The sequence below is a fragment of the Netta rufina genome, assembly GCF_964035555.1.
Source record: "Netta rufina genome assembly, chromosome: 1".
In the NCBI taxonomy this organism is placed as follows: Eukaryota; Metazoa; Chordata; class Aves; order Anseriformes; family Anatidae; genus Netta; species Netta rufina.
This window is the reverse complement of record NC_140123.1, coordinates 160,582,314-160,609,050: the sequence shown is the minus strand read 5'-3', so window position 1 is coordinate 160,609,050 and position 26,737 is coordinate 160,582,314. Positions and strand designations below refer to the sequence as shown.

Below are 26,737 nucleotides of genomic sequence, written 5' to 3'. Positions count from 1 at the left end.
AGATAGAAAACATACCCTTGATTTGGAAGGCACCATCTTATCTGTCTGTGACACATTCTCATTGTGTGCAACAAAATGCATATACAATAGTGCTATTTCAAGGTATGATCTTCTTATTAACCTGTGAGAAACAAAACACAGACCAATCAGTGTTAATACCAAAGTAAGCATTATGATGAGTCTCAGTCCTACATAAGACTAGCCAGACAGCCCCACCAAATAAATGTTTCATCCAATCCACACCATCTCTTTAAAATATATCTTCTTTCAGAAAGCCATGTAATCCTGTTTTCAAGTCTCAGTGGGTCTAAAACATCCCCATGGTTTGCTTAACAAATAACACTGTGATTTAAGAGTATGTCAAATATAATTTGTGCCACATGCAATAAATATTCAATAAATATTCAATAATTTTTTTACTTTATGCAATAAATAAATGGGAAATGTTTAGTAAGAAAACTATAATTCTGCAAGGAAAGTGATCTTTCTGTACAGAATTTGTACAGAACCTCTTCCTTCCTCAAGTTCAGGCATATATCTGTTGTCCCAGTTTCCTTGAAGTATGGATGGCTGAATTTGGATACGAGTATTCAGTCAAACCTAGAAAAGTATTTGTCTCTTCCAGGAACTAGGAAAAACACCAAAGGTGACCAAAATGATCTTTCATTTCCTCATTGGGTTCAGCTGAAGAACCTTCTTAGTTATGAGTTCTGTACCAGCATACTACATCTCCAGACAGACTGTCCTCACCAGCTCCTGTTCTCCTATACTTCTTTCTCCTTTGGTCATTTTTTTCAGTAGTATTATAAACAAGACCAAAATCACAGTATCTGCAGAACTTCTCCAACATTTCTATTCCCTTTAGGTTTCTAAGTCTTTTTACACAGATTCCTCCCATCTCTGCAGAACTCTCCAAATTTCCCCTAAGAATTAGCTTCCTTAATCTTACCAACAAACTCCTGCTCATGCAGTTACTCTTTTGGACAGAGTCGTATTGCACAGAGCTGGCTGCTCAGATAGTACCGTAAATTCCAGCTTTAGTATGATTTGTGTGAAGCAAAATATGAAAGTCACACAATTTTGTTCAGTTCAGGAGAGGACAAACTAAGCCTGAAAATGAGAAGTTCTGCACTTGGTTGGCCACAATTTAGTTAACTTTCCAGTCTTGCTAATAAAACAGGATTTCAGTCATCAAGAAGCAACTTTAATTAAACAATTCCATAGGTATCTGAGGGCTCATATAAAGGTGATCTGGATGTTTAGTTTTCCAAAAATAAGAAAGTAGAGGTCCATTGATGTTGCTGTACAGACTTTAGAATGACTGTAGCAAATTAAAAAAGAGTGTAGCAAATTAAACTTGCAGAACATCACCACAGTCGATTTCTGTACTATCTTCCATCATGCTGACTTGCTTGTAGAGGTTTATTACTATGCTACTGCTTCAGTGTTCAGAGTTCTGGTTCATTAACTTAAGTACCAGAATACCCACACAATCAAGGTAAATTGCTGCCTTTACACTGTCTGTAACCATACATGGCACATTATTCATTAAGACTGGTCAAGAATCTAAAAAAAATAATGTCCAATATATCAGAGTTGCTTGACAGAATTTATTGGCTGGCTTGGCTCAGCTCTTTAGGCATCTTCTATGCAGATAACTAATGCCAAAGTCACTGTCCTGATATCTGTTACAAACACATTTCCTGTGCTCCTTCTGCCTCTGTTCTTCTGCCTTTTTCTGGCTGCTAACCTTTTCAAGCTGGATTTCTATTATCTGGAAAGGGGCAGGCCACAGCTCATCTTCTGAAATATGAATAAAACCCCTGTTTAACTGATAGCTCAGTCGCTGGCGTTGACAGAGAGGGTAAAAATTTGGAAATAAAACTAAAAGCTGTAACTTAGTATACTCAAAAAAATGTTTTTACATCTTCTTAGCATTAGTTTTAAATAAGAGAATAAATATACATTAGTTCTTCTTTACTACAATAGAAGAAAACTGTACAAAACCATAAAAGAAGTCCCACACCAAATTTCAGGAAAAGGTCAAAAATATATTCATTTTAATATATATTAAAATCATTCTGAAAGTTATATATCTAGTTTCTTACTCAAAGTTTTGATCATGTTGCTGGCTCAGTTTTATAGCTTCCAACAGTGTTTCAACAGCTAGATATGACTTGTTATTGCCTGCTTTGGTTATCTGGCATTCCACCTTACCTAAGAAAGAAATATAGAAAGCAGATTTGCAAGATTTTACTTATTTATTTTTTTTCTGTAAGACCCTGACCCAGGTTGTTCCTCCCACACACCCCCATCCCCATCCCCAGGAAAGTTGAACAATAGACTGCATTATCTGTTTTCTTCCCAATTGTATCAGGTTTACATGGCAAGGTTTTGGTAGCAGGGGGCTGCAGGGGTGGCCTCTGTGAGAAGAATCAAGAAGCTGCCCCATGTTAAATAAGGACCACTTTCAGACAGCTCCAAAGGGACCTGCCAATGGCCAAAGCCGAGCCAATAAGTGATGCTGTTTGCACCTCTCCATGAGCATATTTAAGAAAGAGAAAAAAGCTGCTGAGCAACAGCAACTGGAAGAATGAGTGAGAACCAGCCCTGCAGACCCCAAGGTCAGTGCAGCAGGAGGGCAGGAGGTGCTCCAGGCAGGCAGCAGCAGTTCCCCTGTGGGTTGTGGAGAGGCCCCTGGTGGAGCAGGCTGTCCCCCTGCAGCCCATGGGTCCCACATGGAGCAGATCTCCACACTGCAGCCCCCCCATGGGTGGAGGAGCCCCCGGTGGAGCAGGTGGATGTGGCCTGGAGGAGGCTGCGGCCCATGGAGAGCCCCCGCAGGGGCAGGCCCCTGGCCAGAGCTGCAGCCCGTGGAGAGGAGCCCACGCAGGAGCAGGGGTCTGGGGGGAGCTGCCACCCGTGGGGGACCCATTCTGGAGCAGTTTGCTCCTGGGGGATGGACCCCGTGGTACGGAGCCGTGTGGGAGCAGTGCTTGAAGAGCTGCTGCCTGTGGGCAGCCCCCACAGTATCAGTCAGGAAGGATGGTATCCCGTGGGAGGGATCCCACGTGGAGCAGGGGCAGAGAGGGACTGAGAGGGAGCAGCAGAGACAAAGCATCAGGGACTGACCGCATCCCCCATTCCCAATTCCCCTGAGTTGCTTGGAGAGAAGAGGGTGGATGGGGGGAAGGTGTTTTTAGTTTCTCACTGCTCTAGCTTGTTAGTAAGAGGCAATAACTTTTATTAATCTTCCTATACTGAGTCTGTTTTGCCTGTGACAGTAATTGTTGAGTGATCTCAGCCCTTGAGCCCTTTTCATTGTATTTTCTCCCCCTTTTCTTTTGAGGATGGGGATTGAAAGGGAGGTTATCATGGAGTTCAGTTGCCCAGCTGGGTAAAACCACCACACCAATAAGGAAAATCTTTTTTTTTTTTTTTTTTTTCTTTTCGATGTTATGCACAATGCCTGTGTAACAGGTCATTTCATAGACTAGCTAAAATAAACTGTGGAATCATAATGACTCTTAATGTGTAGTGATCCAATTGGAAGACCATTGTACTTTGAAGGGTTAGTGATCCACATAACAGTCACTGTGTAGGCACAGGTCTGCGCTCTACATGAAGTATGGCTTGTGAGCCAGTATCATGCTGTGTATGTCCTCTGGCCACAGGATAAACTTATCTACCTAACTGTTAACAAGAGAGCCTGTTGGCATCAGCTTCTTAGTACCAATGATTATGCTACCTGCAGATCCTTGCCTTTTTGTAAAGTGTAGCAAGAAGTTAGGTGAACATGCTTTTTGTTTGACAGTAGAAACAATGAATAGAACTACTTTCTTTCAAGAGCTCAAAAGACAAAATGAGACCACATTTTCACTGATGGGATCTGCATGGTGTGCTACACCCTGACTAGAGGCCCATGTGCAACTTGGTTTTGTCAGAATCTGAAGGGTTGTAAGATTGTTTACACTATCTTCTCCTTTATAGTGCTAACCTTGTAAATGACATTTTAAGTGATAACTTTACAGAGTATGATTGCCATTTCAGCTGGGATTCTTACAATCCAGCACCTCCTGGTGCAAAACATAATGCCACTGAAGTCCAAACGCAAGCACACATGTAATTCATTAGCTTTGTTAAATTAATTAGAAAATTGTTATGAAGCTCTCATCTTCTTTACATCAGACTGATGCAAAGGAGCTAATTAGCTTTCTACAGTGTCCTTAAGCTCATCAGCTATGCCCTTTGATCCCTGATAACATAGAGATGGGAAAAGTTTTACTGCAGTTTTGAAATTATTTGTTGCATAATGCACCTTGAGCTATGCTGGTATGATATGAAATGCAGGAGAGACATCTGAAGTTAGGGTATATGACAAATATCCACATCTGTTCTATTTTTCTAAGAAAATGTCTCCATTTTAAGAGAGGCTACAAGTATAAGATCACCATAGGAAGGAAATTATGATGAAAAAACAGGGTTATATTTACCTATCTGAAAAAGAAGCTCAGCTTCGATATCTAATTCTTTTTTTGCAGATTCTCTGCAAAGCTCCAATGCTGATTCTAAATGTTTGAGAGCACATAACCATTGCAGTGGATCTACTCTTTCAGGTGTACAAGCTACTTTTTCAGCTAATGTGCATCCTAAGGAAGAAAAAAATAGATATCTTTTACTAAAGGATTTAATACAAAACCAAGTTATGCAAAACAAAGTTCCTCAGAACAAATGCTGTTACATATTTACTGCTACAATCCAATTCTCAAATATTTGAGTGATTAATATGGATTAATATTCCATGAATATGGAACTATAATGATGTTTCATTACTTCATGAGGTTTATGAGGCTAATGAGGTTTACTTAGGCCATTCAAAAGAAGCTCAGGCTAAACAAATCAATCCTTTGACAAATGATCTGAAGGACTGGCACTAAGCCACTTCCTACCTTTGTTTCACCTGACAGTTACAGGCAGAACCTACTCCTCTCTGAGCCTTACCAAATTCCCAAATTCATCTTCTATTAACCAGTTCTTGTACCTTCACCTCTGATGCATCAGTTTATCTGCTAGTGCATAAATTATGAATGAAAAAGAATGAAAAATGAAAATAATAATGTATTGCATTTTTCTTACCAATTCTCATTTTGACTTGGGCTAGAAGGTTGATATGGGGCAAGTAGATATTTTTTGCATGTAGGACTAAGCAAGTCAATGTACTGTCCTCTATCTGCTGTTCAATGGATTCTCCACACAAAAAAATCTATAAAAAGAGTATGTTTTGTAAAATCAAGTTACAGACACTAAACTAAATAGTTTGAAGAAGTAAGTGAGGTACTTGTAAAACGTGGAACTCAATTGTTTCTTTTATATATATATATTAAATAAAAAAAAAAAAAAAAACACTAGGAAAGGGCCTGATACTCTTGCATTCCTTTACTTCAGTTTGTGATTGTCTTCTTTGCAGAGAAGTTTGGTAGAAAACGAAGAATTTCAATGAACTCTTGATCAGATTTATTAGTGTCAGGCTTTGGTTTCTAAAAGCAAACTTCCTCGGAAAAGGCAGTCTTTAAGAAATAGAACTCCCAAGTAACCTGATCATTAGAAAGAAACTGTCATGTCTGGAAAGAAATCTGACATCCAGCAAAAGCCAGAGGCCAGAAAAGAAAAATAACATTGCATATACGGACCAAACTTCTCAGTCATGGAAATATAGTGATGGGAGACACGCTGTAAACTGCTAAGTCTCTTGAAGGTTAGCAAGTTTCACAAGCAGAAGTCTGAGTCTAAAGTGATTCATAGGATTATTCATTACTTGGGGGAACAAACATTCAAATGATTATATTTCTATATTAGGAAATATGAGGTTAAAAATTTGATCTAACAGCTTTTCTTCACAATCTATATAAAGAAAGTGTGGAGATGTGCATATCTATTTTTAGATCACCAAATAGGTAAATTATTAATTACTACACAGTCCTCTCACATATATCATGTCTTTAGATAATTTTTTAATTATATATTTTTTTACATGGAAATTATTTCTTCATAGTGACTGTAACAATCTGTCAATCTAAACAATACGTCATTTTCTATACATTTTCTAAATTCAAATCATTCTAAGTCAAGGTACAAAGCTAAATCCTTAAACTTGGATGCTCAAAAGTTAGGAATTTTATGAGATATACATCTTCCCTGAGGTGCTGAACACCAATGTGTGGGAAAAGTGAGTGTTACAGATCTCTGAAAAATCAAACTTCCCATTTCTGTTTTTCACATCCGGACATACATTTGCAAATAATCAATATTTTTTAAACTGTATGAAAATATCAAACTACTTAGAACTATTAATATGCATGATGATTATGAAAAAAAAAAAAAGTTGGTAAAATGAATTACTTCTTTATAGTATGCAATCTAGGGAAAATTAGACTCATCAATTAATAGGAATAGCCTTTTTTAATAAATTGTTAAAAGGGCTTCCAGAATAGATGAGTTAAAACTGTTGTAAGGATTTGAAAATGCTGTGTAAATCATATACTCACTGCTTTAATGGTAATTTCATGTGCCAAAATTAGTAAATTTAATGGTTCCACTGCAGAAGAACAATATTCTGCATCCCCTACTGTTTGCAATGCTAGTACGTCTGCCAGCAGAAGCATACTTTTCACAAGAGTCAAAGACGCTGGAGAGAAAATAAATGTATTCTCTTGGAGTAAACTGATGATATCCTGTTTGGACATAGATAACATAAAACAATGTTGTTACAATGTTTGCCATCTGTTTATGAGGACAAATCACAAAAAGTGAAAAAAACTCTATTGTAGAGGCATTATTTCAAGCTTATTTAATGCTTGCATCAGCTGTTCTGACTCCACAAAAAAAAAAAAAAAAAAAAAAAAAGCATCAAAGAAAAGCCAACAGTCTCTCCTTTATGCTCAAACCTGCAAAAGTTTAATGCCTGCCATGGGACATCTTTCTTGAAGGTCAAGAATAGCAGCTTGCACCATCATTTCAGCTTGAGTCTCAATATCACCAAAGGCTTCCGCCTCTATTATTACTTCTTTTATCACACTTCTGCGTTCAGCCACATAATTTTCTAAAAGAAGGAAATACATGATTAGTAAAACTACAATAGAAAAGACTTCACAGTAACTTATTCCATTCTTAGAAAATTCTTATTATTATTATTATATTAGAAAACCACTAGAAAGTTACAGGAAATCTGACAATACAGATTCCACAGTATCATTTCACCAATTCTTTGCCAAATTTGCTCTCAGAAGAAAGAAAAACTAAAGAGTGTTTAAGTTGTACATTCTTTAAATTCATCCAAATGCATTATTTGTATGTTAGCCACCAGCATAATTAATTTTGCAGATTTTGCAGAGCAAATGTCACATTCAAAAATCTGATCTTAGCATTGCAAAATAGCAACAGCCTTTACAGGAATTATCCAGAAGAGATTCATATAAAAGTTTTGTTACTGACCTAGACCATGATTTTGATACTTGAGTGAGTTTCAGAGTTTATATTGTTTATAGAACTAAGTAGGAAAAACTTTTTTTTTTTCTATCATCAAACTTCAGTAAATGTACTTTGTAGTATCTCACTTAAATCCTTAGAAGTAAAATAATCTGGAAAATAATGTTTTCATTTATAGGTGATATAAAAAGTGAAAAAATAAAACTTTTACATTTTTTAAACTAGTGGTATGTTGCAAGTGTGTTTTGTTTTGCTTTGTTTCTTTAAACAAGTATACCTATTTAATTTAATTACACTGATTACATTTGAAACTTTTTACTGCACAAATGATTGTCAAAAGATTATGACCATTAAACATTAATGTAATGTTTTGTTTTTATGTACTCTAGGGAGAGATTATACGCAGAAATACATCTTCCTTACTGCACTGAATGAATTTAATGCAAATAATTGCACAGTAATCAATGTTAATGTTTTTATTTATGAATAAGAATTTACTCTGCCCGTTATACTCTAAAAGCATAAACCGAAAAAGGGTAATACCTTCCATATAACCAATGCCGTGTATCTGTGTTACTAGTGCAGTCACTAACATTTTACGACACCTTAGCCACAGATGCATACTCATATGATCTTGTGCAATTGTACTGTGAGGCAGTTGACCATCTTGAGCACAAAACTCCTAATAATTTCCAAAAGCAAGAGAAATGTTACTTTGGGAGTCAACTACTTCAATACATACAAAGCAACAGAATAGTATGCATTCTAAAATAAATGAAGTTAGTACAAACATATTACAAATAATAAGATAATCATAACAACATATGTATTTGAATGGTAGATATGTTGTGTTGTGGTTTTTGTTTGTTGGTTTGTTTGCTTGCTTCTTTGTTTTTCATAAAAGAGCCCCATATATTATTTAACTTAAAATCTATAGAAAATTTGAAACATGATCAAATTAAGCCAGCTTTAATGGGAGAGTCCATTAATTATATGTACATGAAAAACACAAGATAAGCTGAAGCACCATGTGATGAACAGCTCATGGAGAATAATTCTAAGAGTTTGGACTTCTTTCATCTCAAACAGGAACATTGCTCAAAACTCTAAGGAATGGAATGGTCCATTGTGGTTGTAGAGCAGGGTCAATAATATCAAGTTCTGTTAACTTAAACAGAGATTAGAAATAAATTTATAGGTTTTGTTCTCTTGTTCCTAGTTTTTCTAGTAATTAGAAACAAATACTGATGTATAGTACTGGGAGTACTGATACATGACATGAAACATGTCATATATCATTTTCTCCCCAGTTTAATGGCAACCATGTAATACAGATGATTGCTATGTTCTAACTTTCTGAAAGTCTCTTAACGGTTAGCACAAGACTTCATATACTAAAAAAGTCATGTAAATCGTATATCCATGCATACAAAACACATCCTTACATTCTTTTTTTCTTGAAAATCCGTTGGTTTCATCCTAAAAATGTCTGCATCTTGAAGAAGTCGAATTGCAGTGAAAGCCAAAGCAACACTGTGATACAGAACAGTATTATTAAAACAGCGCTAATTATACTCACTATTATATGCTTCCATTATAACAGATACTTCACTTCTGACTATATGAGAAATGTCTATAAGCAGCTATCAATTTTTGCTTCATTGTAATAACTTGCACTAAGAGCATATTCTGAATTTGTAGGTATTGCAGTATGAAAGTAAGAAAACAGCAGTAAGAGAAATGTTTTTGCCAGATATAACCTGATACTAATGAGTAAGCCAAGAAAATACAATCTTCAGTTGGAGCAATCAAAGCAGAACTCCACCCTAATTGTCAGTTACACGTCTTCCTTCAGGAATGGGCTTTTAGAAATTAAAAGATGTAAAAATACTGAAAATGACAAAATATACTGGGAGAGTTCAGTATTTCAACAACAACTAAAGACCTACAAAACCACTTTCTTCCGTAAATCCTTTCCAGACTATACGTTATTCATTCTGTTAAATCCCCATGACCAAATAATCACAGGATTTTAGTAAACACCATCAGTCAAAACTTGAACCAGGTGCCATCTTCGCATAACCTTGCCAGTAAGCAATCACATGATATTTAGTCTCATCCCCCACCCCAGCCCCATCACAAATCCTTTTCTGGACTTCACTCTGAACAGCATCTAGAATGATACAGACACTATTAGAACTGGTGGAGCAATCAACTGAACACCACGTTTCCAAAAATTGTGACTTGGGATTCCAAAATATTGTCAGATTTCTTAAAATATTAATTACTATGCTTTTTTCTTTTCTTTTCTTTTTTCATGCTTTCTTTTTAAAGCTTTCAGAAACACTGTTCAATTTCCATGACATCTACAAAAATGGATGGCTATAACAGTAGACTTGATGAACACAAGTATATTCAGACACTTGCAAAACCAACATACTGAGATTTTTTTTAACAACAGGATTTGTTGCACAAAGAATTTGTTGGTCCAAATATTCTGAGAAGTGAAAAAAAAAAAGTCTCATGGTATTAGTTTTCTGTCTCTAATTGTACATTTTCCCCTACATTTGTAAATATCTACTTTCCTAGCTCTTCTCTAAAACATTTTTAGTTTGTTCACTTTGAAGTACTACTTTTTCTTTACCCACTGAAAGGTATTTTCCTAATGATGCAAAAGCACTTGAGAGTATCCCTAGCTCACCTCAGATATTTTTCAGCAAGTTAATTGTATAACAAAAATTCAAATTATCTTGAAGTCTTTTTAAATAGAGAGGTTTTACATACGGAAATCCTCTTTATAGAGAGACTGGCTGCTGTGAAGCAAATGAAATAATAATTTATGAATGCCTTACAGCCTTCTTACACTGCCAGACTAGTATAAAGAGCTTTTAGTGCAAGATGGATTCAGGCTCTGTTTGAATATACCACTTTTGAGAAGTGAGAAGTGCTAGATTAATTGTTTTAAAGGCAAAGTTCTTGATTCATTCACAAAGAAGTAAGAACAAGAGTTGCACTACTCTGAAATTATTCACATTATTCTGGCAACTTACATCTGACATCTGATGAATAACCTCCAGAGATAAGAGGGTAGTTAAAGTCCTTCTGATTCTATCCTTCTTGTTGTTTTTGTGATGCAGAACTGGATGGATTACATCAATTCAGTACAAATAGACCCCAAAGTAACAGTGAGAACCAAAACTGTTAATATCTTGCCTTTCAGCTCTCAGAATTCAATACTTATGAATCTCCTTCATCATCCGTTTACCCCAGTTTTATTCAACAAAGTGAAACTAGAATAAATCAATGTTGAATTTGATGACAACCTTCTCTCTAACAAAGGAAAAGATGAAACAAAATTTGCTTATAAAAGCAAAACAGACACTAAGGATATTGCAATGAAATATCCCAAATGCTTTTCTTTCTTTTTATTAAGAAGAGTTTTCCCCTGAAACTAGGTATCAAAGTTAAAATTACAGCAAAATCTGACATTTTTCAAAATGCTGTTTGAGATGCTATGGCTAACATTTCTCAAATAAAATGAAGAAAGCGCAGTACCCAAGAGTATATACAGGGTTTTAAGAAATATTAACCTAACTTTCTGGGCACCACAACCTCCAGTTAACTGACATTCTGAAAACTTGGCCATTTTTATCTACGTGCTTATCTATAAATTTCACCATTAAAATGTAGACCACAAGCCCAAGGGTTCATATACATATTGTTTTAATTAGTTACTTACACACATAAGCAGATGAGTACATATTTAGATAATTAGAAACCTCAAATAGTTAGGGAAGATACTGTGCAGATATTCTCCTTGAAATCAGTGTAATTATTCCTATAAATAAAGTTATTCTGAGGTATTAAATTTTTTTTGCAAGACAGAGGCTGTAATGTAGAATTTTCCCTTGATGAAATTTTTGTGGCCGTCTTTCGCTGTCAACAAGAGTGATGTGTCTATATATTTCCCTTGACAAAATACACATCGTTTTATCAGCCAAATCAGAAAGTGGCAAGACGATCAAAATAGGAAAGTGCAGCTGACTATAACAATTTCACCACTAAGTCACTTTGCCAAAGGAAAAAAATGATGAATTTCTGTAATATCATGCAAAGTTTGATTTCTAGGCTGGCAGGCAGGAAACATTCAGCTGTCCGGAGAAATGTTTCATTTGTATCTGAGGTAGATAGATCAGCAGTTTCCATGGAAGGCAGTGCAATAAAATTGTAAAATAGGGAGTGAAAAAAAAAAAAAAAAAAAAAAAGTTTTGTCTGTGGGCTGTCTTTTTGTTGTTGTAGTGTGTTTTTTTTTTCTGTTTTCTGACCGTCATCAATATATATGGCCCATTGAACAAAAAATGATACACAAAATTATTCAAATCCATTGAAACCCCTGATAATGTAGAAAAGGTTCTTCAATTTGAGACAAGTTATAAACCTAGAGAGAAACTACACCCTAGGATACAACTACATGTCAAAATGAAGGGTCCTGCACTGAAAATGGTTTGCATACTGGAACAAGTTTAGCACGGTGAATGAGTTTGGGTTGGTACTCTACTAACACAGATTTTACCAACCCTAGTATCAAGCTAACACAGGCTTATTCACATGATGTTGCATAAAATTCTGTGTACTGGTCCTTAGTTGCTAATACAAAAATTGTATAAAATCCACATGGTACTTAAAACACAATGAGACCACTGTCCAGGGATTTGTTGTTTTCTCTTTTTCAATTTTCTCAAATTTATGGCAAACTAATCTAATTTGAAAAGCACTGAATAGATAAATATTTCATTACAAGAAATGTCTATGAATAGCCTAAAAGTTCTTACTTCGATATAAATTATTATAGTCCAGATATATGAACTTTTGGGAAACTTCTAGATTTTAAAATAATATAAAGAAAACTCAGGTGAAGGATCATGGTGCAGTACTCTTTCATTGTTTTCCTTTCAGTATTCTATCCAGCACTGTGATGTTCCTGTCCTTATTAATTTTTTTTAAATTGCGGTAGCATAGAAGTGAAAAGGGACTGTTATTTAAAGGCTATCTGATTTGGAGCTGTTTATTTGCCTAGGATAGTTGGGAGAAGGAAAACAGTTTGCCTTTGATGTAGCAGAAGACATTTATTTTTCAACATCTAAGTTGTTAATACATTTCTGTGTGCCCCATGTATTCAAAGAACAGCATAACTGTAGTTTATTGGAATTCTACAAAATAGATGAGAATCTCAAAAAATCACAGAATTTCAAAATGGTAATTTGGAGAAAATATCTGGCAGACCATGTAAATACAGCAGTATTTTACATCGTATCCCTAACAATTCAATTAATACCTGAAGGTTACATCAATGATTTTTAATCAAATTTATTATAACATTAACATTTTAACATTTTAATCTGACAGCATTAACTATATAAGGAGGAAATGTTCTTTTAGGAGGAAATGTTCTTTTAGGACAGTAATGTAGTTCTTTTAAGAATATAGTAGAATTCAGAAATAAAGAAATATCAAGTTCAGTGGCCTGCTAAACACTTTAAATTCATAAAAATTGCATGACCTAACAGATCCAGACTTTAACAAAAACTAAACATTGCAGCTTTTCTTTGATTTTTTATAAAACTGTATGACAAAAACACTACACAGTGAAATCACAGGCCAATAACTCATGACCTTTTAAAAAGTAAAATAAAGTAATAATAAAAAAAGGAAACACTAGGATAAATTAATGTTTGTGGATACTTCAATGGGCTTGTTATGTTTCGTTGCTAAGATTTAGAATATTTATGTAACTTTGTAGACATAAAGGATTCAAAGATATTGCTAGATTTATTTTTTAATTTTCCATAGTCAAAGCTGTACAACATAAGGTTGTTCATAATTTTACTTACCTGAATGCTGCCTGATGCCGTTGTTGAAAAATAGCAGCAAGCTGAAGTTTGGCCTCAATAAGAACCTCTATATCTTCAACAGAACACTGGGATATCTCCCCATCATATTTGTCCTGTATGTTCTGCACAAGATGGTTAAGACTTTCTTCAGCTTCTGTCAGTAAAATTCCCTAGAGAAAAACACAGCATTGAAAATTGAAAAGGAAAGAGAGGGAGAGAGAGGAAAAGAGGGAGAGAAAAGGTATTCTCTTCCATTATAATCTACTACCACTACATCCTAGAACAAACCAACTTTAATACAGTGTACCTTTTCTTTAAGTAGCTGGGATTTCTAATTTTGATTTTGCATGTTTACAGATTCAATTTGCTGAAACTAGGAACATCTTAACTATGCCTGTACTATTGTAATTTATGTTCAACTACACCGTATATCATAAGATAATATTTTATGGGCTTGACAATTTTTCATTCCTATCATTATCTTACAGCTATCCTTGATAATTTTATACTGTACTTTTAGAATTTTATACAATAAAATACAATATTAAAATACAATATTAAACATGTTGCAAGAAGTATTGCGTTCATTTCTATCTGTAATCTGACAGATCTTTGAGAGTAGAATTTATCCTGAAATTTCAACTGTAATTTATGCTCATTCTGGCAAACAGATCTGTAAGAAACTGCAAAAGCCAAGTCTAAAATGAAGTTAATTTTATGTAAAAGATCAGTTATCAAACTTTCAGCAGAATTCAGAAAGAATTCAAAAGTTTGTATCATCCAATATCTTTCTTTTGCCAGTTTGCTCAGTGAATTCTGAGTTCTATTGTAAAAAAAATAAAAAATAAAAAATAAAAAATAAAAAAAAAAAAACAAAACCAAAAACAAATAAATAGAATGGTTGAAGAAAAATCAGAAGTGTAAGAAATATAGTATTGCCCTTAAATGAGCTTGATTCAAATTAATTTAACAGTTCTATTGTAGTTATTCTGTAGATGCTATTTTCAAGCTACACCAAAACTTTTAAGTTTCTAGTCCATGGTATGTAGCAATTGCCATTCAAAACCATTCACCATTTCACCAGATATATTTAATACAGTATTCAGTTTGTTACAAAGGCCAAAAGTAAATACTTCTGAAGTGGAAGGCGCCTCTGACGGAAGAATATGTCAGCCCTCAGTTCTTGGCTTTTCATTATGTGAAACTGACAAGCATGAAGTTTACAATTTACAAACAAACAAACTGACTAACTAAGAACCTGTGGTATTTTTCTCTAAAATAAATTAAAAGAGAGAGCAGGATAAAAAATTTGAGATATTTCACATATGAATTCCTTTGCATTTATTTGTAGAGCATACTGTACCATCAGAGTGTAGAGCATACTGTCCCATCAGAGTGTCTACAACAGCCACCTCTGAAAGGAGATGATTTTAGCCTTGAAATCCCATTCAGTCTCTATTCTTGTTGCTGAAACAGTCATACTAAAATCTGATTGTGACAATATGGACATTTATACAGAATAAACTAGCCTGTAACCACTACACATATTTGAAAAAGTACACTGAACCACAAAGACTTCATGTGTGACTAATAAGATTAGAATCAGATTAGGAACAGAAAATTCTAGTCCCTTTATTCATGTCATTTTACCATCATAATTTCTGTTACATTGAAAACATTATCAAAGTTTTTGGAACAATCTGAAGTTTTTAAAGCTTTTTTTCCTAAGAAACAAAATTACCTTCAGCATGGCCATATTTAATTCATCTTTACAGTCAACGAGCTGCACCATTGTGCTTCTTTGTTCCTGTTGTCTTGAAGTCTTATCAGCATTAACTGTCAAATGCATTTCAAATGAAATTTCAGATAACAGAAGCAGAATCAAAGCATTTTCAGAAATTTGAAGAATATGCCCTTTTTTTCTCTATTTCAATAACAAAATAAGTCAGCAAAACTGGAACGCAGCTGTAATAATATTAGCTATATTGGCTAAAATGCCTGGAAAAATCTTATAGTTTAATATTTCAAAAAAAGACTGATATGTTCAGCAACATCTAATCTGAATATTTTTTAAAATATGACAGTTTAATGCATATGCAGTTATTAAAAGTGAAAAAAACTATGCTTGAAAAGTTGCAGAATACATCCACTTTTCCACCACCCTTATAATTACCTTTTACATTTGAGGCTTTAACTCCACTTGGCTCGTTATCAGCAGAATAGATGTGTTTTTCCACTTTTTCAGGTATAGTATTTATTGTGTCAGATAGGCAAATGATGAAATGCATTTTGGCTAAGGTTAATTTATTCATAATTTGTTGGTTGCACAGTGGCAGCATTGTTAAAGACAGACTCCAATTAAATATGTCTTCCAGTACCTACAAGAAAGTTAATAACTAGTACTATTTGAAATGACATATCTTACACTTTGTTGAGGGCACATTCTGCTTCTATGTTTATCAACAATTAACATGAGTAATATTAGTAATATGATCTTAGTCATTAGTTGATGTTTTCCTTCCCAAACTTAATTCACTCCCCAGCAGCACTTGCTACAGGTGCAATGATCCATTTTCCCATAGAAGGTGCATTCTCACCTTCCTCTATGTGAGTTCTTGTTTTCTACATTGTTCATAGTGCTCTTTTAGCTAGGGTAAAGCAAAAAATATGGAGGTAAATGTGCAGTTCATAAATTGTAACTCAAAGGAAGCTCTGCTGCTACAGTTGACCCTAACTAGAAAGATGAGGCAAGGAAAAAAAAAATGTTATTCATTACAACATCCTTCCTTTATCTTGAGTTTACTATTCTCACTTAAGATTAATAAATTTAGAAGCTGAAAGTCTATACAGCTTTGCAAAATCATGAGGGGACAAATAAGAACTCCATACAGAATTTGAAGTGTTCACATCAAAACTTCGAAATAAAGCACAACTTCACAAAATAAATCTGAAACAAGTGAAATCAAAAGCTGTCAAAATAGACATCTCATTTCTGTCTTCTAATATCAACTGTTGTAGGAAACACAACCATACTGTAAATAAAAGGGATGAAAGTGGAAGGGAAAAGTGTTTTTTTTTTTTTTTCTACTTCAACAGTTTGTCTTTATGGTACAGCTTCTTTTCCTCATTCTGCTAACATTTACCTCTATGGGCTCAATGGATCTGTGACAAACAAGTGAAAGAAAACAATTAAAATGAAAAAAAAAAAAAATCTGGATGAACATGTAATTTTAATTAAAAAGAGAAATTACTATTGATTAACTGGTTTACAGATTCACCTCCTTTCTTTTTTTTTTTTTTTTTTTTTTTCAAAAATGGACTTCAGCCCCAATCTGAGTTAGAACAAACCTACAAAGACAGCTCTGATAGAAATTAAAAGGCCAGATGACTGATGCTCTTGGTATTTTAGCAGAATGAAAAACAGAAACTACATATCACGATGAAACATCAATAATTCTACCAGTATGCTTTGCACAGACAAGGCACAGATTTGTACAAATACCATTCCCGTCTGAAAAAAGGCGATAATGAAAGTTGCCTCTCCCTTAAGAGGTCAGTCATAACAATTAAATTTTATGAAATGATAAACTGTTGAGAATAATGTTTTCTATTTACTGCTTTTTGCTAATAAGATTTATTTTCTGAACCAAATAATCTCTAACTGATGCCAGTGAAATAAACCTTTATGTATAGAATGCAAATTTTAGTATATTCAAGATTATTTTTTTACCTGTAAATTTGTAACAGTCAAGAGAGATTTTGAGGAGTCAAATCTCTGTAAGGCCTGTAAAAATGGACAAAAAAAAAAAAAAGTGCTTAATATGAGTATAAAATAAGCAAGTTAGCAGAGCAGTAGAAAAGCATAGTGCATTTCCAACAATACTTTGAGGGCTCTGAAAATACCAGCAATTACTTGGCTTCTATGGGCTTTACATTTCTGAACAATAACCTTAGACCCAGATCTATCCCTGCAACTCCTATGCCATTCACCATGACTCTTCAATTTGAATCAAGCTAAGAAAAAGGCAGAGGAGTTAACCAAAAAAAATCCTCTTCCAAATTCTAGGAACTCTACAGCCACCAACTACCAGTTGTGTTTCATGTTCTTTACACTTCTGAGTCCTAAACCTAACTCCAGACTTAGCACGTGCCTCCACTGCTATTCAGCAGCACACAGAACTGTGAATGGAATGAAAGAAAACACTACAGGTCAAAATGAACTTGAGACTTCAACATTCCCTTGAGGGCTATAAAAACAGATATTCTTTGGGTTATATGTGCTTCAATTTTCTGAACCCTAACCCTAATTCCAATACCTGCTCAAAAACCCTTTACCTTTCCACCAGGAGACAAATCTGTCTACTGAGAGGAAAGAAAAGGTAGACTTAAAGATCATTTCCAGTCTTCATCCTAACTGAGAGCTCTGCACATAACTGTCAGTGGTATTCTATTTTTTATTAATTCTTTTATTAACTCCAATGACACATGTAACCCTATACCATCTCTGTCATTCCCTGGAAAGTGGGTCCTTCTCCTCATTCTGAGAGCTGTAGAAAAGTCCAGCAAGCACACATCTTCTATTTGTGTCTCACCTTAGCCAAAGTCCAAATGGTGAACCTTCTCTGCTGTTTACCCAAACATTCATCTGTGAACCCCATTAGGTGGGATTCATTAAATCACGTGACAAAATTGACCAGACCTCATCCTAACTCTATGAGCTCTTCAGACAATACTCAAATTCAGAAAAAGACTTAAAGATGTATTTTGACCTCACTAACATCGGTAAGGATTAAATGCATTCCTTAATGTACCCATAAAGAGAGAGATTGTAGAATCACCTCCCCAGTGAGGATGCTAACTCATTAAGGCTCAACTTTGTGAAAATGTAATGAAGCTTGTACTATAAGGAAAAGCATTAGATTTCAGGTTTTTATCTTCCCCTGAAGTTAGTAGGAAAGTGACACTGGCGAGTTAAAAAATCAGATTGTTTGCTAAATATTTTCATTTTATTTTTTAATATATTCATTTTTAATATTTTACATTTTAATATTTTACTTTTGTAACATTTAGGATGTTTTTGAGAATGTGTAATGACTTGCAGATTCGGAGTATTTGCAGTTGCGTGAAGAGAACTGAGTGTTATGGTTCAGTCAAATTATACTTTATTGGTGTTTACCTTTATTTGTTCAGTCTTTCTGTACCCTGCTGGTATTTTCCATGGAATTCTTTCTCCACAGTTAAGCAAAGACAGTTCATGAAAGGCCTCTGTAAAAAATCCTATATCTGTAAGTACTTTGATCTGTGAAAAAAATAACAGAGACTTTGGTTTAAAACAAACAAACAAACAACAAAAAAGTTAATTTTTTGCTCAAAATATAGTATATTTAAAGGTAATTTTCAAGTAGATTTGGCTACTGGAATAGTACATGGATGGAAAATGTTCTTCAATGGAAAGAAATTTTTACATTTTTTACTGAGTAAGTGAAATCTTAAAGATGAGTCTTTAAACAAATGAGGAGGGTAAAAGAACAACCCACCACATTCTTCAGAAACATGCTCCTGACAGAGGAAAAGATCTTAATTCATCTGGTTAGAACTCTGAGTGACAGTCCAAGATCAGCCCCCTTATCAAAATCAGTTTCACAGATGTTGCTCATCTTAGTCGCATGCCACTCAGATATTCTTCCTAATCCATATCAGCATTTCCTGGAAATATCTAAAACCAGTAATACTTCAACTCTTACTACAAGTTAGATTCTTTTGAAAAAGAAAACAAAAAGGGATTATGAAAGATAAGAAAAAAAGTGAAAACACTAGTGAAATGATAAAAGTCTGTTCCAGAAGTCTGACAACGTGGTTTCACCAGGATGCTGACAACAGATCTGGAAGTGAACATTATGAACAAATAGATTATGTTTTGCACAGTGGAAGAAGATAAAAAATATCAAGTAATGAGTACGGATCTAAATACGGAAAAATCTTTAATAATCATATCTTTAATGTTAATATCTGTTAAATGGAAAGTAGAAAGAAATGACGGAAGTATTTAACACTCACTGTAAAACACCAGCAATAATACTATCTAAATAATTCTACATCCTACAAAAATTAAGAATATAAATATTTGCAGTTAGCAAAATAGATTGTAGAATAGAACAAGTTACTAAGAAACACTAAGGATCAGCTGAACTTTAAAGCAATGCTTTTCATAGTAGTGATATATGAAGAAACATTAAATCAACTGCATTTAACAAAGAGGTAAAACATTTATTTCAAATACAACATGTAGTGATAAAAAGAAAGGTTCTTTGATTACCTTGAAGATTCTTCCTTCAATGCATTTAGCTGGGTCCTTACAAATCTCAGAAACAAAGTATTGGTATAATGTGAACAATGGTAAAATCTGTAGGAAAATATTAGGTCATCTAGTTATAAATGGCATAAAGCTTACAATTATAGAAATGTACTTTGCCATTATAGATCACAAATACATTAGTAATAAAGGAATACTGCTTTCACTTCCACGTGGCAGAATTAACACCACTATTTCTCTTACACTCTATGAAGGATGAACCTTTTATGAAGTTCTTCAGCTGACTAAAGCTAACCCCTAATTCCTTAGTACTATCTTATATACAGATACAAAAAGTAGAATGCAAAGTTTCTCCAAAATTATTCTCTTGGTTCAAGTCTGTGTTTTTTTTTTGGTTTGGTTGTTTGGCTGTTGTTTTTTTTTTTTTGTGTGTGTGTGTTTGTAAGAGTGTAAAGATCCTGATAACAGGGGGTTCTAAAACTGCCTGCATTTTGATTCCGTAACTTTTTCTGTATAAGTAACAAAACAATAAAATGTTGTGAGCTTTAAAAAATAAACACAATGAAGTCTAGTAATTGTCTAAGTGAAATGATACCAGTTGTAAAATAAACTGGATGCTGATGAGACTTATTGACAAATTAATTTACTTTCATTTCAAATTGAATACTTTTGTAGAGACAACTACATGAATGTTAAAAATAAATAAATAAAACTTTCTATCAAACACACACTGTATTTATTATTATTGAAGATTTCAGAAAAAAAAACAAACAAACAAACAAACAAACAAAAAACAGATTATTTTCTAACAGATATATTTACTTATTCAAACTTAAAGAACTTCCAAATTTTAATTATTGTTCAGCTTTTACATTTTTCTTCACTTTATAATGTCTCTGAGCTTGGAAAACACTAACAGCACTGTTAGTTTCTTTGTCAAATCCACTTTCAGTTTTTCATAAAGTAGCTTCAGAATTTGGATTACAAAAGCTTCAAGCAAATATTTTAATTGTACCCAAACAGTTTCCAAATGCAGTTTGAAGTGCTTCTTCAAAATGAGGCTCTGAAGTATTTTTTTAAATAAAAGTTTAATCCTGATGTATTTTGATTTGTGTCAAATCTTCTTAGTGCCCACCATCCAAAACCTTCAAACACATTAAATATTCAGTGGAAATGAAGCTCTCATCCTGCTGAAACTGTTGTTGCTTTGACCATGATCTATGGCCCAGATCTATATTCTGCTAGTGCAAGTGCAAAAGGAATCAAAAATGTGCATGCTGTGTGAAGCAAACAGTCAAATTAAATGTCCCTGCCTCCAGGTAACTGTCTGCTCCTTGATCTCACTCAATCTCCCATAGTGAGGGCAGTTAGCCAGAACTTAGTAACAAAGTGAACTCTGGTAAAGCAGGATGGAAAGAAGCAACTACCAGAGATAAAACAGACGTTTAGCCTGAAGTTCCAGAAGAAATCAATCAAACAAATGGCTTACTGACAAAAACAGGAGTAACAACTTGCTGCTTCCTCCTCTCTAACCTCTCTCCTATCTTCACCCCCTAATCTTTCCTTACTCTTTTGCTGCCAGCCACATGATCTTCTCCCCTCCCTTGCACTGCCTCTGACACTTGCAGGACCTTTGCCTAAGTGATTTCTTCTCATTAAAGCAGTAGAAAACTATCTACCTCTTTTGCTGCAAAATTTTGTGTCAAGTCAGGAGTTTATTTACAGAGATATCAAATAATTACCTGATATGATGTAAGAAAATTTGTTGGAGCATACAGTTGCAAACAGGAATAGATGTAGAATTGCACCTTTTCGATACTAGTAAGTTTTTCAATCTATTTATTCCAACATATGCATCTTTGCAAGAAGTTGGATTAAACTGGAAGTGGCCAGTCATTAAATGGAAGCAATGGCCACATAATCAATGTAAGAGGGCAACTGTGAAAACAGTCCATACCGAGTAATCAGAGAATGTGAGCAAGGTGCCACAGAACCTAACCATACAGGTATTTTACTAGAGCTTCCGTGGTTTGTCATAAATATATCCAATACAATAATGTAATAATTACAATATCATAAACTAATACTTACTGTTAAATTTTGTTTTGCACAGTGTAGTTCGAACATAAGGAAATTCAGACTTGCAACTACAGTAGAGACATCAGCTCTGTAGCGATCAGAGAACAAATCTATTCCAGGAATGAGCATATTAATTTCATATTGTGCAAAGTCACAATCAGATGTGGGGTGTGGAAGAGAAGCTCTAAACAGGGTCTGAAAATAATAATCAACTGCATGTAAAAAGAAGTGTAGGCATTTAAGAAACACTAAAGACCTCTGACTCTTTAGACTTATAAATGACTTATAAATGAAACTCAGTTAATGACAAAGTATCCAGCTGTTTCAGGACAACACATGAAAAATACTTTTACTAAAATGATCACTGCTTTATGTGTGAACTTTATGGTGAGGAAAAAAAAAAAAAAAAAGCTGTAACTAGTCTATGGACAGCATTTCATGGTACTGCAAAACTGAGAAACTGATCTAGGTGCAGAAAAATAATCATAAATCAACCAGTACTCCCCAGGTAATGTGAAATCTTCCTAAGAGGCCAATCGCATTTCTCTCAGATTCCAAGCCAAAACATTTCAAATAAATCTCTGGAAGCACTGGGGAAAACAAACAAACAAACAAACAAACAAAAAACCTACTAATAAATTTCTAGGGATTCTTACAAAGATTTCTTAGATTAATTCTTAGGAAAAGCCTCTGATCAGCACACAGAAGGAATTTAATAATTTATTTAAGCATCTCCATAGTCAAGGAAAACGTAGACAAAAAATATATAATCTTTTTTTTATTTTTATTTATTTTATTTTGTTATTTTTTCCATAAACTAAGAGCAGTAGTTTGATTTTACTAATCCTTAAATACTTTTTGAGTAATCACCTCAATCGTGACTTCTGGGAGAGACTTCTGGCCTCTTTAAGGCCAATTAGAGGCTAGTTCAGCCTTTAACAGATTGCATTTAAAGTCATTCTGAGTACAGTATTTCAAACTGTACATACATGGAAATTTCATCTAAAATGCCTAAACTAAGTGAAGCATGTACTGTTATCCTCCTGAATAAATAAATATATATAATGTAAATGTAAATAATGTATAATGTAAAAATTGTAGGCAGCAAGCCTTGCCACTACTTCTCTGCCACATAACCTGACCCTACCATACTAACAAAGGCTAGTTCAGCCTTTAACTAGGTCAGCTAGTGCATCTTCAGTGATATAATTTAAAATGGACGTGAACTTTAAGGAAGGAACTTAAATATTCCTCCCTTATAAAGGGAGGAAAACTAACATTGTCTATTGTCTTCCTATTGTCTATATGAAGGATATTCCTTCCCAATTGCGTTTATCATATCATAATTAGCAATGATATGCTAGACATACTCAGATCTGAGATATTAACAAGCCTAAAGTCAATAAGAGAGGTGGAATTTAAATAAGGTTATAAAAGAGCTTTCCAAATCACAGAACAAATTATAGGCTTGAACTTGGCAAGGTTCAGTGACAGTAATTGATTACATTTTTCAAGACTTTCACCCTGCAAGGTGCTCCTATCCCAATTAATATCAGACCCACTTCAGTCAAGTCACAATTATTTCTACCTTTATACAGCTGCAACAAACTGTTACTACTATTTCTGTCAAAAGGAGGAATCAAAATTGTTCAGGTTTGTACCACCTGCAATTAGAGAGCTAGAAGCTAACCAAAATTCCCCTTTGCCTCTGTTTCTTCAGCTTGTTCTCCCTTTGCTGAAATTAACAAGGTTTTAAATGCAGCCAAACAGGTCAAACAATCACAATTGTGGCTGGCACAAGATATTAGAAAGTGACACTGGTTTGTTTGGAAGTCAACTAAGTTCCTATTACTGCATTGGGATGAGTTAGTATTGACCCCAGTGGAGTCTAACTGACAGAATACTGGTTCTTTTTCCAATATCACATTTGGTACTGATATCTTAAAACTTCCCTTTAGAAGTAAACTGAAACTCTTCTTTTTCATTCATAGTTTGTTTCTGAAAGTTTTCAAATTTAATTTTAATAGGCTTATTTTCTTTGTAAATTAAAATAAATAATTTTGACTACCCTCATTTTTTTAGAGCAAACTTCTTATGCAATTGATATTTTAGAAATATAATTTTCAATGCTAAACAAAATACCAAAAAAAATCCTTTTGTAAAGAGTCTATTCTACTGATTGAAAATTTCTGACAATCTGTGAAGACTTTGTACAGATCAATGACAGCATCCATCTATTGTTGATGCCATCCACCTCTTCCTGAGCAGAAAACTTCAAGAGAAGAAAAATATATTTGACTGCCAAATATTTTAGTTATCTTCACTTTTCAGTATTTCATTATTTCTCAGAGACTCGCCTCTCATTGAAGTGATAATTTTTAGGCTTTAGTACAGGAATAATGTTAAAACACAGAATAAATACATCTAATCTAATGTGCATAAATTGTCAACTACCTCTGATCTCCAGGTTTCCTTCAGTCAATCAAAGTGAGAAAAGAAATATTTTAATAGAGGGTTATTGTGATTTAAATATTAGAAGCAATTTGTCATTTGTGAATTCTAACTGAAATCGTATACGTACCTTAAAGAGTATAGCAGAAAAATAGCAGTGTTTAGTTCTTAATCTCATATTCGATGTTGTTATATACCTAAAGTACAACAGATTGTAAGAAATATGAACGTGTCCATCAATGTAAATTATTCAAACTTTTTTTTTTTTATCTCGTATAATAATGATACCAACAGTCTAGATGTTTTCCACATTGGAAAACAGCTGCCTGTTTTGTAGACAGGTGTTCTGCCATGTCATCCAAGCAATCATTTGACCTAAGGCATACCCAGACAAAGGGAGTTGTCTAGATTCCCTTTGAAGTTAAGGGAGAGAAACAGGCAATTTAAGAGCAAAAAATAATCTCATCCAAAACTAGAAAGATAAAGCAGGTCTAGAAACTCAAAGTGTGTTTCTTTCCATAAAGCCTAACATATCCAGCACATGGGCTTTCACATGGCAGCTGTCTACCTAGATTAAATGAATCCGACAAACTATCTCACCGTCATGGTATTAGGATATTCCTCTGATTTATAATATTCAAAATCTTTAATACAATTTCAGTCCTTTAATCTGCATCTTACAGTCTGAGAATAAATTGCTCTAGAAACTGCAACTAAAGGGAAGGATGTCTAACAGCCCAAGTTAGGTCTGAGTAAAAAAGATCTGCTTCAGCAAGAAGCTGAGATGATTGCTTCCTCCAGATCCCTATGAAGAGTTGGAATGGACATAATAGTAATAAAGGCACAGTGCAGCAAATATGTGCCAGAAGCACCTTTAAAAGTGGCTAAGGATTGGGTCTTGCCTAACTGAACCTTAGGTTGCACCACAGCTCAGAATGAGAAGAGCACAAACGTGGTTTAGAATCAACTTGAACTCACTCCTTTTCCTCTTGAGGGCTAATTCTGAGCTGCACAACGTCATTTCATGCTGAAATACCCATGTTAATGCTTTCAAAGGTACTTCACTTTACAGATATTTTACAGTGTTATTAATAGGCCCTGTTTCCCAGCTAATGTAGTTTACACAGATGAAGCTCTGCCTTTTCATGGTATAATGTTTCTAAGGTCACTTAGAATTGGCATGGATATTTCTAAGTTTTATATTTTGTACATTTTATATAGTGTACGATATATTGAGAAACAGCTTAGAATTACATCCTTAGTGCTTTACCAGCAGTCAAGCAGTACTGTACTGAAATATTTATTGATGGTAGACTTTCATACAGTAATTCAAATTTCATTTAGTTGTAATTCACCAGAAAATGAGTACTTTAGGCAGTAAATCTGTCCTTAGGATACATTAATATTTAATATGTGCAATGACTTGGGAGATGTGATATTTCAATTGAAAATCAATAAGACTGTAAAATCCTTGTGCTTATGACTTTTTATCATTTTGTTTTATTTCAATGATCTCTCCATATGAAATACAGCTGCAATTACGATCGAAGAGCACGCCAGAAAAGGGAACAAATACTGTTCGCCAAAAAAGCAACTTTCTTCCTGAAAGGAAAAATTCCTCTTGTTTTGCTGAGTCTTTTCTATAGCAACTCTTTAGTGTTTTAAATTAATTTCAAGTTGCTTAATGTTCTGGATAAGTAGTTCTTTTGAAAGAAATGTGTATATAAATATATATATATGCAAAATATTTTTTTTAAAAAGTACTTACTGAGCTATCTTAGCCACTAAAACTGCTGCATGTAAACATCCCCAAATTCCTGCCTGAGAAATAAATTTCTGACTAATATCAGTAGATCTTCCAACTGCAAAGTAGTCTTTAGCATTTTTTGGAAAACCTAACTCTTGCCAGTTGTTAAGAGCATCAGCAATGTTGAGTGTTTCATCAAGGGCTTGACACCAATATTTAAAAGCAGCTCTGTAACACATAAAAAAAAACATACTCATCATATTGCTGACATTTTCCAAAGTGAAAGATAAGACTGGCTTCATTTTACCTTCATTGCCTGATATATAAATAATTCTGATTAGGTCAAAAACTGAAATACAGTTTCTAAGCACACAAAGATACCATTGGTGTTCAACACGTTCATTCAGACTTTTACTAAGATTAAATTGTCAGGAGATAAATATTACTTCCTAAAAACATATAGAGATGCTTAATCTTATAATTAGCTAGCAAAGAAAGATGAACTATTTACAGAGAAAAATCTGTCAAAATATAGCTAAGAGTGAGAGAAAGAAAAGTTATATGGACCTGAAAACAGCACAAGAATTTATAAAACTGTTCAAGTGTGTAAGAATGACAATCAAATAATGAAACCCTGCTCTTTTAAATTCCAGTAACAGTGTACCTTTTGTTTCCAGCATAAAAGTGAAGATTTCCAAGTTCATGTAAAGCCTGAACCTTGAGGTCTCTCTGGTTGTTTTTTTCAAGGATTCCTGTTATTTATTATTTCAT

The 26,737-nt window shown here is 34.1% G+C and overlaps 1 protein-coding gene across 1 annotated transcript in view; it reads right to left on the bottom strand.

Moving 5' to 3' along the window:
• The window catches only part of CFAP54 (cilia and flagella associated protein 54), a gene marked incomplete at both ends in the record, with an annotated part of 108,625 nt that overhangs the window by 16,214 nt on the left and 65,674 nt on the right, over positions 1 to 26,737 (bottom strand). Inside the window, 18 exon segments of the mRNA XM_084305897.1 lie at positions 16 to 121; positions 2,109 to 2,217; positions 4,494 to 4,649; positions 5,137 to 5,263; positions 6,546 to 6,731; positions 6,945 to 7,099; positions 8,029 to 8,167; positions 8,916 to 9,018; positions 13,377 to 13,546; positions 15,118 to 15,212; positions 15,550 to 15,754; positions 17,107 to 17,160; positions 18,553 to 18,675; positions 19,693 to 19,779; positions 21,781 to 21,963; positions 24,350 to 24,416; positions 25,988 to 26,194; positions 26,631 to 26,718. Coding sequence (XP_084162023.1) covers positions 16 to 121; positions 2,109 to 2,217; positions 4,494 to 4,649; positions 5,137 to 5,263; positions 6,546 to 6,731; positions 6,945 to 7,099; positions 8,029 to 8,167; positions 8,916 to 9,018; positions 13,377 to 13,546; positions 15,118 to 15,212; positions 15,550 to 15,754; positions 17,107 to 17,160; positions 18,553 to 18,675; positions 19,693 to 19,779; positions 21,781 to 21,963; positions 24,350 to 24,416; positions 25,988 to 26,194; positions 26,631 to 26,718 — 2,360 coding nt within the window.